This window comes from Crocodylus porosus, unplaced genomic scaffold (assembly GCF_001723895.1).
Source record: "Crocodylus porosus isolate Cpor-Errol unplaced genomic scaffold, CroPor_comp1, whole genome shotgun sequence".
In the NCBI taxonomy this organism is placed as follows: domain Eukaryota; kingdom Metazoa; phylum Chordata; order Crocodylia; family Crocodylidae; genus Crocodylus; species Crocodylus porosus.
Window position 1 is genome coordinate 20,461,736 of NW_017728912.1, and position 15,054 is coordinate 20,476,789.

The 15,054-nt window shown below is 43.1% G+C and overlaps 1 protein-coding gene across 1 annotated transcript in view; it reads left to right on the forward strand.

Moving 5' to 3' along the window:
• The window catches only part of COL25A1 (collagen type XXV alpha 1 chain), a 526,117-nt gene that overhangs the window by 504,612 nt on the left and 6,451 nt on the right, over nt 1-15,054 (forward strand). Inside the window, exons 37-38 of the mRNA XM_019533963.1 lie at nt 9,028-9,114; nt 12,049-12,087. Of these exons, the coding sequence (XP_019389508.1) occupies nt 9,028-9,114; nt 12,049-12,087 (126 nt within the window). The remainder of the gene's footprint in view (nt 1-9,027; nt 9,115-12,048; nt 12,088-15,054) is intronic.

Sequence of the window (15,054 nt, forward strand, 5' to 3'; positions counted from 1 at the left end):
GCATTTCTGGAATTGAAAGTGAATGTCTGTTCACTTGCTTATCAGTTCAATCTGTGCAGCTTAGACTAACCTGTGAAGATTGAATCAATTCAGCCTCAGGCTTTTTTGATTGTCTGTACTTAGCCATAGTGACAAAGCCTAGGGGTGCTAATAGAGTTTATATGGTTCTTTGGCAGGGCAAAGATGGCGAGCCTGGCCTTGATGTAAGTAATTTTTATGACCAGTTTACTCACAATGGTAGGTAAACTGTTCTTTCATGCAGTAGTTGCCTGGATGCAGCACATCTTTTTTTTTTAATTACTGTGCATGCTGAACATGTAGGGAATATACTAAACATTGCACTGCTGTTGTTCGCATATGACAGAAGGAAGAGAAGGCTGGAGAGAATAAATAGTGTATTTTGAAAAAGGACAGCCTAAACCTGCTAACCTCAGTGAGGCTTACTAACATAACCTCCCTGGGACTCATAACTGTAGTAGCATGATTGCTACACATGGCAATATTTCTCCAATCTGACCCTAAATAGTATTCCTCACTAGGCTCAGAACATCAGTCCTTAATAGCTGGGTTAGTACATTCATCACTGTTTGAGAAGAATAACTGCAAACCCCACAAGCAGTGCATTATTCAGAGTTTAGGATTTCTGATGACTTGCTAGGGGGAGCTTCCTGGGATCCCATTCCCCATTTCCCAAAGCTACAGACCACAGCATCCCTGTCACCCAGAGCCCACAACTGCCACTTAGCATGTACAACAGGGAGAGTCACTGCCATTGCTTCTGTTCCTGCAAAATGGCCTTGCCAAATAGCATGATTTGCATTCCTTACAAAAAAAAGCATGCAGCAATGTAGTCTTATATACATTTCCCAGCAGTATTTTACAGTCTAGCCCACGTACATGTCAAAACCAACAGAAATCTTTGTTCATTTTTTATAGGGTTTCCCTGGTCCTCGAGGAGAAAAGGGTGATGTAGGAGAAAAGGGAGAAAAGGTGACTTCAGTGCTGTTTGATATTGCTTGACTCCTTAGCTCAGTTAGTTTTGTCTTATAATTTGTCCCATTAGACCTGATCTCTCTTGCTTACTGTGTGCCAAAAGGCAGGTCACAGATATTTGGTAGAGAAAGTCCTCTGTCACAAAGAGAAAAGAAACCTATGTGCTGAACCAGAAACCATAGGCAACTGGTACCACCTTAGTTGGGGGGGGGCCCCCACCAGGGACTAGTCAGCAACCGGGGGGGCTCCCCCCACAGCCAATCCCACTGACTGGGGGGGCGGGGGCGTTCACCTGCGGACTAGGAAAGGGTTCCCGGCAGCCAATCTCACTGACCGGAGAATGGAGAGGATCCCCTGCAGCCAATCGTGCTGACTGGGAAGCGGCTATGGCACTTCATCCAGCTCTCTGACTCCCCGACCGGCGCTCACAGGGTGGGCACTGGCACTCCCACCTGTTCCCCCTTCCCATTGCCTAAGCAGGGAGTGTGGCCTGTCAGGGGCTGCACCAGCGCTCTCAGGGGTGCACATGCACCCCCCATACACCTCCTCAGGCAAGTATTAGGCTCTGTTCTATAACCCATTTCATGTCTGCTGAAAGTCTGTGTCAGCCTGGGGAAGATTATACTAACATGAGGTAGTGCAGCAGTGACTTTCCATTGGGGACCTTTGCTCAGCTCCCCAACTGATGTAAAATCAGTGTAGTGCTCTGGATTTCAATGGGTCTGTGCCATTTTACACTAGCTAAAGGTCTGGTCAATTATTAAGCTGCTAAGGACCAAAAACGATGCAAATTCAAGATTAAGAGAATTCACTTAATTGTTTCTATTCAATAGCCTTTATTGATTTAAGTCCTGCACCATAGTTTTTGTAAACGAAACAATGAAACATTTCTCTAGTGCACCAGACAGTGAAATTAACTAGGAACTGCATAGCCTCATTTTACTGTCTGAACAGTCACATGCATATACTAAGCAAACACAATGAGGAGCAATTTAGGGGTTGAAACAAAAATGGTAGCAGCCCTTTCTTGGGAAACAGAGTGAGCACACAAGGAACCACCTTCTCTTGTGCTACAAGTATAGGTCTCTGTGCTCATAGGGCCACTCTGTAACTGGCTTGCAATACCAGCCTGGTATGCTGGGGGAGCAGACTGTATTGTCTTAAAGGACTGCAGTATAAATGGTTCCAAACATTATTTATTAGCTTAAGTTTTTAATTGACTTCACTTTAATTATATCAATACTATTTTTTGAGTTTACTTGCCACAGACATGCAGGAGATCACATTTCACTGATTTGTGTTCACAGAAAGTCCCATGACAAGAACTGACAGAAACAAAATTATGAAGTCACATGTATAATGGATCTTTGCTCCAGAAGCATTCATGCATCCTGCCAGTCTAGGGTTGGGAAGAATACTGCTAGGTCAACAAATGCTAATATTCTGTGTCACTGGTGTATAACCATTTGGGATAATTAAATTTTCCAGAGAAGGAGTTAAAGGGATCCACACAATACTGTACCCAATCCTTCCTCAAGGAGCTCTCAGAGGTTAAAGCATTCTTTCTTGTTTGATAGACTTTTTCTGAGGTTCCTCTGTGTTACAGAGCAGTTTCAGGTGTCAATCTCAAGTAAGAGATTTTGGACTTCAGGACTTTCCAGAAAGTCCAGGGCCACATCTAGAAAGTAGGGCTGTATATATTAAGCAGTAAGATTCCAAGTTGTTTCTTGGTAAAAAGACAGTAGTATCTTAGCTGAGGCTTCTGTCAAAGGGAATTACTGTTCAGATTATGTCCCTTTCTTTTCAAAGAGAAAGAGGAGGTGATGCAATTTATAAGTAATAATACTAACAAAAATATGTTCTGGGAAATGCCCTGATTCTGCCTCAGTGATTTCTACACCAGAGGGGGAATTTGACCCCTTTGGCTAAGGTGAGACATGGCATATTGTTTACCTGCCCAAATGCCGTTTTTTAACACCAGTTTGAGTCCAAACCTCACAGAGAAATGTTTGTACATTATCAGTTTGCACAGTTAAAGAAATTTACAAAACACTTTAATCCAATGATTATTTATTTTTGGTGCTGTAATGATTGATAACTTGGGTTAAGGAAAAAGAAGAATTTATTGGTCAATGTCTTCAGCTGGTGTAAACTGACATAATTCCATTGAGCATCCCTTTGCTCCAGCTAAGGATCTGGGTCAGCAGCTTGAAATATTGTTGACTGATAGTGACCATTAAGTGAATGTCACAGAGATTCTGTTTTGTATGTTTCTAATAGGGATGTAAATATCATTTTAAAAATATTGGTTTAACCTCCTCTAATTTTATCAGTTAAATGATTAACTGATAACACAGTAGCTCAGACACAACTGCTGCTGGGAGCCACTCTGGTTCCTGGAGCCCTTGACTGGAGCGGGGGAGAGGAGACGAACCTAGCCAGACAGCATGGGTGCAAATAGAAGTTACAATTTTCACCCTGTCTGGCTACAAAAAGTAGTCTATAGCCATGACCAAATACAAGTGCATGGCTCCAGATTACTTCGAAAATGGCCAGTTTGTTGAAAATCTGAACCCTCATTCCATGCAAGGTCAGATGAAGATGTTTCAAAACACAGCATCTTCTGTGACTTGTGTCTCTGCTGCCTCCCAGCCTGTCACTGTTGTCAGAATGGAAGAGGGGAAAGGGAGCAGAGGGAGTTTGGTCTGGAGTTTTTCAACCCCTGCTGGAGGGTAGGGTGGGTAAATTGGAGCCCCTGCTGAGGTGGGGGATGCTCCAAGTCACCTACCCCACCCTCCAGCACCAGCTGGGGAACCCCTAGCACAAGCTCCCTCTGCTCCCTTTTCCCTGTCCCATTCTGAAATAGGGACAGGCTGGGAGAAAGGAGGGGCCATTGCTAGGGGAAAATGGCTGCAGGCTTGTAGCCAGCAGCTAGATTCCTCTCCTTCCTGGATCCAGCAGTGAACTTCTGTTTGTTTGGGGGGTTGTTATAACTCAGAAGGCTTCCTCCAAAGCACTGTCAGTTACAGTGGGGAGCTCCACTTCTGTCTGCACCCCACATTCCTGCACTGGGAGGCAGAGAGCACCTGTGAGCAAGCAGATAGATCATTGCTTAATTGATGAGCCATTAGGCTGCTCACTGTTTCCCTTAGGTTTATGAGTACTAATCAGGGTTGCCAGCCCTCCAGAATTGCCCTGGAGTCTCCAGGAATTAGATATAAATCTCCAGGAGACTCTGAGAGTCACCTAGGAGATCAATTCTAGGGCATTCATTAAAATAAATATGACATGTTGAAGCCAATTTATACAGTAGTCCAGCTAGTTTTTAAAATGTAATAGTAATGTGCATTCACCTTCCTGATGTAGGCTGCTTGTACAGGCCACAGGGGTTTAATTCAGTTTAGTTCTCCCTAAACTGAAAACGTGAGTTTTTAAAAAACGTGTTTTCTGTTTTTTTTGCACCGGTCCTGGAAGCACTGCAATACCAGGTCAATGCATGGAGTGGATGGAGAAACACCACTTCAATTTAGGGAGAATTAAACTGAACTAAACCCCTGTGGTGTGTATATAAGGGTGGGGACCCGATCCTTACCTGCCTCTTTGGCAGTGGGGAGGTGGAGTGAGCTGCTGGCAGTCCCAGCGGTCCCAGAGCTGCGTGGGGGCCCCTCAGGCGGCACCCACCTACTGGCACCTAGCCTGGGGGGGCTACAGAGCCACAGAGGGAAGCACCGGGCCCCCACACAACTCAGGCAGGCTCTGAGGAGAAAAAAAAAAAAGACCAGTGAAGCCTGCCCTCTTCTTCAGTGAAGCCTGCCCTCATGGGCTGCCGCTGGGTCCCACAGCCCCTGAACGGCACAGGGCCCACCAAGCTCCAAGCACATAGGCTTCAAGCACCCCGTGCACTGCTGCACTTTGTTAGGTAGCAAAGTAAAATGACTTGGAGGTGTTTTATCTTGCTAAGTACCAAAGTCATTTAAAGTGGAGTATGCTGTCGAGAGTGCAAATAGCAATGCCATTAAAGCGGAATAGGCTGCCAAACATGCAAACAGCAACACCATTAAAGCGGTGCAAAAGAACATTTAAGCCACTGTAAAGGCCAATTTTGTGGTGTGTACAAAGGTCCTTAAAGTCAGTAGTGAATGAGTTTTAGAGAACAGTAGACCAGTCATTAATGTAATTATACCTTGTGATGAAACCTCCTTGAATGATCTCAGAGTTGGCAACCCTAGTACTAATCCCTCTTGCCCTCCCCTCTTCCCCTCCCCTCCTTGCTTCTCTCTGCCTCCCTGCTGCCTGCCCTTTGCCTTCTGATTCCTGCTAGGGCACCTGGCAGCTTCCCTTCCCCACTTCCCTGCCAGATTGCGCCCACCCAGAGCTAAAGGATAACCAGCATTCTAACCAGTTATCACTGCACTTACCAGTTCAACAATTAATCATTTAACGTTTCACATCCCTAATTTCCAAAGTAAGAAGTTGAAGTTAATTTACCTGCAAAAATGTTCAACACAAATAACAAAAATGCTACTTTTGATACCATAACATAATAATGCTACTTTTGTTTTTCATAGACGTATATTTCATATAATGTTGAGTCAGGTCCAAATCTCTATTCCCTCCTGTGAACAAACTGCACATGATTTCTCCTACAGGTCCTCCCTAAGTCTGCTACAGTGAAATGGAGTCAGTGTTTGCATTATAATCTCTGCTTAACTTGGCTGTAAAAAAGTAAAAGTCTTCAGAGCTGTACATTGACAGACATGGGTATAGCTGTGGAGTGCTAGTAGAGAAACAGGTTTCAAAATTGATTCAGTTTTTTTCTTTGTCATATGATTCAAAAAATTAATCCTTATAAATCATTTAATTAAATACCGTTGTGGTATTCCGGGTCACTAAAACAGATTTTAGAAAGTCAGAGAAGCCAGTAATTAAGATTTTATATCTTCTTTTCATTTTTAATCTTCTTTTCTTTTATTTAACCTGCCTTTAGAAGGAATTAAGGATGGAGATATTTTTTTGACTACAGACTAAGAGCTTGACTCTGGGAAGCATTGTTCATGTCAGTGGTAGCACACTGCAGGTATGACCTTAAGGACCTTGTGCTCCCTCCCATGCACTGATGGGGAAATCTGTGCCCATGGGACATAGGAGCATGTGTCCTTCTCTAACTGTGTTGCAGTCTGTCCATGGGCCTGGAGGGGGCAGGAAACAACGTGATGAAACCAGCTGTGATTCTCTAGATTTTCCATCTATAAGTATGAAGAGAGACATTGCACAAGTTATTGCAGTCTTAGTCTAGTCTTCCCATGCTAGGCTTATCTGTCTAATGTGGAAAGAGTAAGGCCATGCCCAACCCAGACCAAGAGGGATTCCTTGAAGCATGGTGTCTGAAAGAGCAGTGCTTTATAAAACCTATTGGTAGAAGGCAGCAGAATAAAAGAGGCATTCACAAAGACACTCCTTGTCCTCTGTGGATCCCCTGAAGTTCACGTAAACCTCAGATGGTGGGTGAGTTGTAGAATAAAGGAAAAAAAAACCCCTCATTCATGGGAGAAATTAGTAGGAAACTCAGTGACCTAAAACTGAATTACTCACCTCTTCCATACATAGATTTTTTTCCACTTAGAAGGAAACAGGGACCCTTGGTTTTCACTGCAAGGTTGGAAATCAGAATGATCATCTTTTGACCTGTAAATTGATCACATTGGAAGCAAAAGTCTTACAGCATTTAGGAAAGAAAATTAATATGGAACCAATTCCTACTATACATTATCACTTTTTTCAGGATCTAACTATACTTAATGTTATAATCTTACCAACCCCTGGAATTGACCGATCTCACCTTGAAGTAAATGAGTTTTTCCTAAATAAATAGTGTTGAGCTGAACTCCCCATTTTGCCTGGATTTTCAGAATCTGTGAAGAGAAGGGAAAAAGGCCTTCTGTTGACTTCAGTAATGACTGCTGCACCAGAAACCAAAGCTGCAATAAGGCCCATGGTCATTATGAGTGGGAGCCTAGTCATACACGTACCATCCACATCTTTGCTAACCCTGAAAAGATTTTACACCTGTTCTTGCATGTATGTGAAGTTAGATGTGTTTGTGCTATACAGGAGGCACAGTACACACATAGTATAAGCTCTCACCCTGAAATGCTATCTTTGTCACAACAGGTAAAGACTGAGCTAGCTTAAATATCCTGACATTGTTTTGTGTGTGTGAGAGAGAGAAAGTGACAGCCTTAACATGCCTTAAATGTGAAGTTTTTGTGAGGATGTGTTTTTCCTGATATGCAACCTTTTTGGCACACAAGAAAGATAGATGAAGAACTCTTGTTTACATAACATCATAAATATAGTACATCTGTTCATGGAAAAAAAAATCTTTTACTGTGAATGTATACTATAGCATATCTTATATATTGTGTTTAGTTTGTAAAATACATTAGTTTGCTTAATAATTTAAAGGTTGTTTTAAAAAAGTTATTTCTTTCTGCAAATGAATGCAATCTTTATGTATTGCTGTGAAATTGGTTGAATGTCTATTTCATGTATTTTATCCTAAATATGTCTGCCTTTCCAGAGGTGCACTCATTCCTTCTCCTTCTACCTTCATTCCTTATAGTTCCTCTGTCTTTTTTATCCTTTTCCTTACAAATTAAATCTTCCCTACAGCCAAAACCTTGACCACCCTCCCTTGGCTATGCTCCAGTGTCATACTAATTTTCCTTTAACTATTTTTCCCATTTCTTTGTAATATTCCTGATTTTTCCTACCCTGCCCTATTTAGCCCTAGTTCAACTAGTTTCAATTTATTTTTTTTACTAGAAGCATTTTGATGTTGTTAAATGAGAGTGAGCCTGAAACTCATTTACCATTGTGATCCACTGGTGTGAAATCAATTATAAAATGAACTCTTCCAGTATCATGCACTGCTTGAGGTAGAGGTCACTTTTTCAGGTAGCTCGTCAAAAAACCGGAGGGGCGGGGCAGGGAGGGGTGTTATAGCCTTTGAATAATCAAAAGCTGTGAAAGCCACTGTAAACCTCTTGTTCAGAAACGTTATCATCCCCTTTGTAACAGCAACTCTGTGCGATTTCAGTCATGTGATCAAAGGACCAAATCATGTTAAATATCCTAATGAAATTTTCCCTGCAAGGAAGATTCATGTTGTGAGCATGGAATTCATTGCCACTTTCAGTTAGATTCTGATTTGCGAAAGATAGGGATCAATAGAAAATTTTGTAGCACCTCTACATCAAGCAGTTTGGAATCTCTGAGTCCTTTACCAGGGATTGAAATGAAGGGCAAGACTTTATTCAGATTGGTATCTGTGCAACCCCATGACTACAACAGGCTCACGCAGGCATAATTTACGAGGAGAATTTGGCACAGATTCAGGTGGAACTGACACGTGTGACACCAGTTCAGCAAAGAGCATCTTAAGCCAATCATTCTTGAAGTGACTCTGCTGAATGTGAGAGTCAGACAAGAAATCATTTCCCCTTATTTTTCCCTTCGTTTCCCATCAGTTCCCACTTCCTCTGTTCACATGAATTATGCTGATTCTTGCAGAGCCACATCTGATTAGAGATTCTGCTTGCCTGTTGATCCCCAAGGAAAGTGAAAAATTCTGCTTGTCATACCAGTCAGTTTCCATGTTAAAATGGCAGCACTAACAATCACTGAGGACAAGTAGGAGACACCTGATCGTGCAGAAAGGTTAGACTGGGTGGGCTTTCAGCTTTGTCTCTGCATCAGGAAATCCACCCCATTGTTTCAAGCCCTGCTTTAGGATCCAGAGCATTTATAAAGCCAACATGAATACAGAAGTTCAATAATCCCAACTGATTCAGTCCTTGCTTATGATCCTGTAACTTATTTTTCCACATAATGCATTATCCAAACCAGAACACAGTGGTAAGTGTCCTTTCAGCCCTCCATTGGCTAAAAAACATTTTTACACCAATCTTTCTTTATTCTTTTTTTTACCAAAAGAATGAAACATTTGTTTTATCCAAACCATTGTGTCCACAGGGGGAAAAGGGAAAGAAAGGCAAAAAGGGGCCTAAAGGGGAGAAAGGAGAACAGGGTGCCCCTGGATTAGATGCACCTTGCCCATTGGTATGTCTCACTCCTGTATTGGAAATCGATCATCCTACTGTACTTTAGAATGACATAATCTGAGGGGAGAGGAACAAGCTACAGCTACCATGGAACCTGGTCTCCTTCATTAAAAGATCATCATTTGCTAGTCTGAACATTGTTTTTGCCATTCCAATTTGGTTCGAAATACCATTTTTGAAGATTTTAAAACTGGATGTTATTGATGGGATATTTTGCTGTGTCAGCATTCTGGCTACCTGTGTCTGCCAGCATTATGTGCAAATTGGGAATGCAAGTAGTCTTTTCTTGATAGAAGTAGGTGCATTTAAAAAGTCATTTCCACACATTTAAAGCACCATTGCTGTCAGCTTTCTCCTCTTGTTCTCTGTTTTTATTTGTTTGCTCCAGCTAAGTCAATGCCCAAGGCATTTCTTTGTCAGTAACGTTGCAAGTTAATCTTTACAAACAGGGATTCCGTGGAATTAAGGGGGAAAAAGGGGAGCCAGGCCAGCCTGGCCTGGATGGGCTGGATGCCCCTTGCCAATTGGTACAGTATTTCTCTTTCCTACCAACCCTGCATGCGGTTCCTTTGTTTGTAGTCAGTCATTCCCAATGTAAAGTGTTTCTACGAGCAGACTTTACATTGTTCACATAATACATGCATGTGCATGAAAAAACAAGCTTGCTTCACTGATCATAACAGTGTTGAGAGAGTACGCAACGGAACCTAACACCCAACATTTTGCTCCCACATGGTAGTTTGTGTCCTTCCAACATTTGCAATGAATATAATTTTTCCCCTCAGGACTGCTTGTTTTTGTTTTTCTCCCAAGATGCCTATTGCCTTACTCACTAAGAACAAAATTCACCTCTAGGCAGAAAACCAGCATAAGGATCATTTACCATTTACATTTTATGGCTGTGTCTGCATAGGTGTGAATTTTATCCTAACCTGCCCTGGACCATTTTGCACACTTGGCTCCAGTTAAAATCAACAGGAGTTTTGGATGCAAGATGTTTTCAGGATTCAGGCAAGAGATACATCCATGTAAAGAATGAAATAAATATTGATCTTTCAAAGTTGAATCACAAACGCTTGCCCTAAGCAATTAATGGTCCTGATTCTTCAGACCTGATTCATCAGAATGGAGTTTTTGGTACATATCAGGCCTACAGGTCACAATAGTATTTAAATTTGAAACACAAGACTTACCTGAGCTTTGTAAGAAGATAATGGTCTGCAGCCCGACCCCTCACTGTCTTTGTTATTTAACATTTTCAAGTTAATGGTCTTTTCCCTTGGAACTTACCTCCCTGAAATACACACAATACTCTCCCACTCTATGTTAGCATGAATTCAAGTTCCCATCTCTACTAAAATTCTACTTGTTGACCCTCTCCCTTGTACCAATCTGGCAACAATGAGATTTTTTTTCACATTTATATATAGATATATATATCAAAGGACATATTAATTTTTTCATTTAAAAATGAACAGTACATACACATTTCCTAAAGGCTTAAGAGAGATTTTTTTTTTAATTGTTGGAAATTAAAATTGGTCTGCATGTTCTGATATTGTTTGTTAGCTAAGCACGGTTCTCTTTAGATGAATGTTAAAATTAAATAGATATTATTTCAAGTACAGTGTTTCTAATCTAAATTGTTAGTGGGATTTTAATCTTAAGTACATAGTTCATGTTATATTTTGTTTGCTTCTGATTAATGATAACCATATCTCATATACTTTGTTGGGGGTAATCAAGCATGCCTTCATAACTAAAAAAAAGTGTTCCTCTGCTGTTGCTGTATCACTTATATCTGGAAAATCCTTACATAATTACTGATGAATGAAAAATATTCTTCTGTAGATAGGCAGTTGTCAGGATAAACTGTTAACTGAGCAGTGATCTTTCTTGCTCTAGAAAGCAAGAAGTTTCCATGAGAGTTCAGAAGTTTCTTGTGTTTCTCAGAATTGTTTCTTGTGTTTCTCAGAATTGTTAACAGATAAGAAATCCACCTAAATAGTCTTTTAAACACGTGGGGCCTGATTTTTCTCATTTACATTTCAGTGTCTTGAGATGCTGAATTCCACTGACTCTTAGAACTTGCCTCATTGCAGGTTCAGTCCACACACCAGGAGCAACTTCATTAAATCAGGAATAAGTCAGTTAAAAACTGTGTAATTGAAATCAGAATTTGGTCTTTATCTGGGGCACAGAGGGTGTAAGCAAAAGCAGGGAATGGTAAAAGGAATGGATTAAAGTGGCTGCAGCAAACAGAGTCCAGGTACTGACAAGCATATTGCAACCAGCTTGACAGCCAAATATCTGTCACACAGTGTAGTCAGCTTCTATTTTTCCATCCTGCTCCCACTTTTCAAAACAACTTCAACTGGTTTCAGTGGTTGTAGGTTCAGTAGTTTTCCTTTTAAAAGCTAAGAATTTTTTAAAAATTGAAATATTCTCATTGGTGCTTGGATATAAATGTCTTCTCACTGAGTTAATTTTGGACCAGGAGCATAAAGCAATACACTCCAGATAAAAGTGATACATCATTGTTCATTGATTTTGTATATTCAGCTGTAGAATGTTATGAATAATAGACTCACGTTAAACCAATGCATAGCTCTGCAGGGAGTGAATCTGGTTCAGCTGATTTGATGCAGCCTTGATAGCAACAGGCTTGCAGTTATGATACACACAGATTAGTGTAAGTAGACGCTGTTCAGTCAGGATTAAATTTTCCTCTAAGGAAGGGCAGGACTGTAGGTATTTGCAGTGTAAATGCACTTTCTTTCTGTTAGATACTTGGCTTTTTCCTCATCTTGAGTATCATAGAGAATTCTAAATTGGGAGGGAGGAGCTATCAATTAGATAAGAAGGCCTGGTTGTTTCAATAGACACAGTATCAAATTCAACTATGCATTTTTTATCTTTTTTCTTGAAACAGGGGCCAGATGGATTACCAATGCCTGGCTGTTGGCAAAAGGTAAAGTAGGCAGATTAGTTCTGCACAGAAGCACTGTCCCTTTTTATTTGGCCTAAGGAGAACCCTATCAGCTCCACAAATATCAGCACTCCAATTTGCTTGAGACTTATCTTATGGACATTTCAGTACACAGCAGCATAACAAATAAGCTCTCTGTAAATATTATCTGTGTGATGAAGCTGTCAGATATAGGGGTTATAACACTGTTTATGCAATTTTAAAACAGTTGCCAGCTAAGTTTCTGGGAAGTCAACAACCTTTGTTCCTCACAGGAAGAACTACATATCTTTCAGCCTTCCATATGGGAAATCAGTTTTACCAAAATGTTCATAATGACCTTCCAAGCTTAGATTTTTCTTGGGTTATCCAAAGGGACAGTGTATCTTGCTTCTGTTTCCCAGCCCTTCTCACCCTCCAAGGCATTCTCCTGACCCCCAGTTCATTTTTCTTTGTGCTTGTTGCTGTTTTATAGTAGTGCTAAGTGATAACATCACTGGGATGGCAGTTTCCAGCCATTTATTGGTAGAACCCTGAGAATGCGAGATTTGAAGTCATCAGCCGTCAAAATAGACATATCAGCGAAAGGATATTTATTCCTCTCTGAATACTGAGACATGAACCATAAGTGAACTGCTGGCTGAATTTTAAGTCAGTGATAAAACTCTGATTGACATAAGTGGGGTAGGATTTCATACCAAGCCCGTTTCAGAGGTTAGTTCTGGAGGGTTATGCTCAGTAAAATAAACATCTATTGACCATTTTATTTGAAAATGTCAACTCGTGAGGAATTGTAGGCCTGTGGGGAGGAGGTACATCTAGCTCTCAAGCCAGGCAGTACCTCGCCAGGTGTGTTAACAGAGTCCATGCCTAAAGCCAGCTAGCTAAAGGAGCAGTTAACAGTGCTGCTTTTTCAACAGGACACACTCTAGAGCAGGGGTGGGCAAAATACAGCCTGTGGGCCGGATCTGGCCTGCGAAGCCATTCTGTCCGGTCCACGGGGCCCCTAAAAAATGTAGAAAATTAATATTTCTCTGCCCTTGGTTCCTGTCAAAAATGACAGGAACCAAGGGCAGTAGGACCCAGGGGAAGTCCAGCGAGCTCCCACAACAGCAGGGCCCTCCCGGCCCGGCCCCCCAGCCAGAAGCCCCAGCTGGGATTTCTGGGCTGGGAGCACGTGGCTGCCTCGGCCCAGGAAGCTCAGATAAGTGGGGGCAGGGGGGACCCCAGGCAGGGAAGGAGCGGAGGGGGGGGTAAGCGGCCCCTCCCCGCCCAAGCCAAGTGCCCCATGCCGCAGCTGCTCACAGCCCATGTGGGGCTGCCTCTGCCCGTTCCGGACAGCCCCATGTGGGATGCGAGCTCCTGCAGCGTGGGGCACCAGCCGTGGGATGGGGGAGGGGCCACTTCCCCCTCCCCCCCGTGCTCAGCTTTTCCCTGGGCTCCTTCTCTGGCCAGAGAAAAGCAGCCCCTCACCTACCCCATGGCAGGTGCTCCGCACTGCAGGCACTTGGAGCCCACGTGGGGCTGTCTGGAGCAGGCACAGGCTGCCCCAGGCAGGTTGTGAATGGCTGTAGTGCGGGGCACCAGGCACGGAGTGGGTGAGGGCTGCTTTCTCCCCACCCTGTGCTCAGCACCACCTTGTAACCCAGCCCCATTGCTAGGCTGGCCAACCCCCGGTGCTGCAGCCCATGTGAGGCTCACTGTGCCTTCTCTAGACAGCCCCACATGGGCTGCGAGTGGCAGCAGCAGGGAGCGCCAGCCATGGGGCAGGCGAGGGGCCACTTTTCCCCATGTTCAGCACCAGCTTCTTCCCTGCTGGCAAGCAGAGGGTCGAGGCTGTGTGCTGCCCCCTGCCTGTACCGCGGGCCTGGGGGGCACTGGGTGTGAGCGGGCAGGGAACCAGTGGGAGCACAAGGGCCCACACCAGTGTCCCAGGACCAGTGATAGTGGGGCCCAGAGCAGGGCAGCAGGAGGGCGGGGTCCCAGCCAGCAGGGGCTCGATGGAGCCAGGCCAGCTCCCCCCTCCCTGGTGGTGCAGCCCAACCCAGCTCCACAGACCCCTGCTGGTCTGGGCCCCACCGGTGCTGGCCCTGGGACACTGGTCCCAAGACATTGGGATGTTGGTCCCAAGATGGTGACCAGGGGGCAGAGCACCTGTCAAGGGGCGGGCCTACCCATGTGGCCCTCAACAACCTGCCAAAACTGGGTAAGCAGTCCTCTGCCAAAAATAATTGCCTGCCCCCTGCTCTAGAGTTAATCCCATTCCCAGATCATCCTGCAGCAGAGCAGGGCACTGTTTAGCCCTGTGTGCAAAACCTAGACAGGGTGTAGGCTAGGCTGAAAAAGATCTTACTTTCTCTTGTGAAAGTCCCATTTCACACCAAGGAAGAAAACCCAAAATGCAGGGCCTGAAGTATTTGTGTAATTGCAGAAGAGCAGATAATAAAGGTGACTGTGGTTTCTCTTTAAAGAGTGCTTCCCTTAATGCAGGCATTATTCCAGGTGTGGCTCTGTGAAAGTAGGCAAGGCAGGTCAGGAGCAGATGTCAGACTTGCAACTACTTGTAATTCCTTTTTTTTTTTCAATTCTCCAGATTTCAAGGTGACAGCGTTTACAGTGCTGTCCATCTTGTTGCTAGAGGGAACCAGAATTTATTGTTTACCTCTCAGGACAATAAATCTTGTTTTCCTTTTGAAGATCAGTCAATATCTATTTATTATTTCTTAGATAATTGGTGACTGAAGTAGATGTGATCATTAAATCAATGTTTCTTGCTTTCACAGAGTTTATAGAAAGGGAAGTTGCAGTCATTTTGATCTTTTTTCAGTCAGTAGAAAAAAATCTATCTAGCAGTGATTATTAGGGGCATACTGAAAGCACACTTACTTACTTTTACTTTCGGTAATGGATTTATGTTCACGGTTCTGCCAAATCTTTGTGTATTTGGAATAAAAGTTTGACTGCTAAATA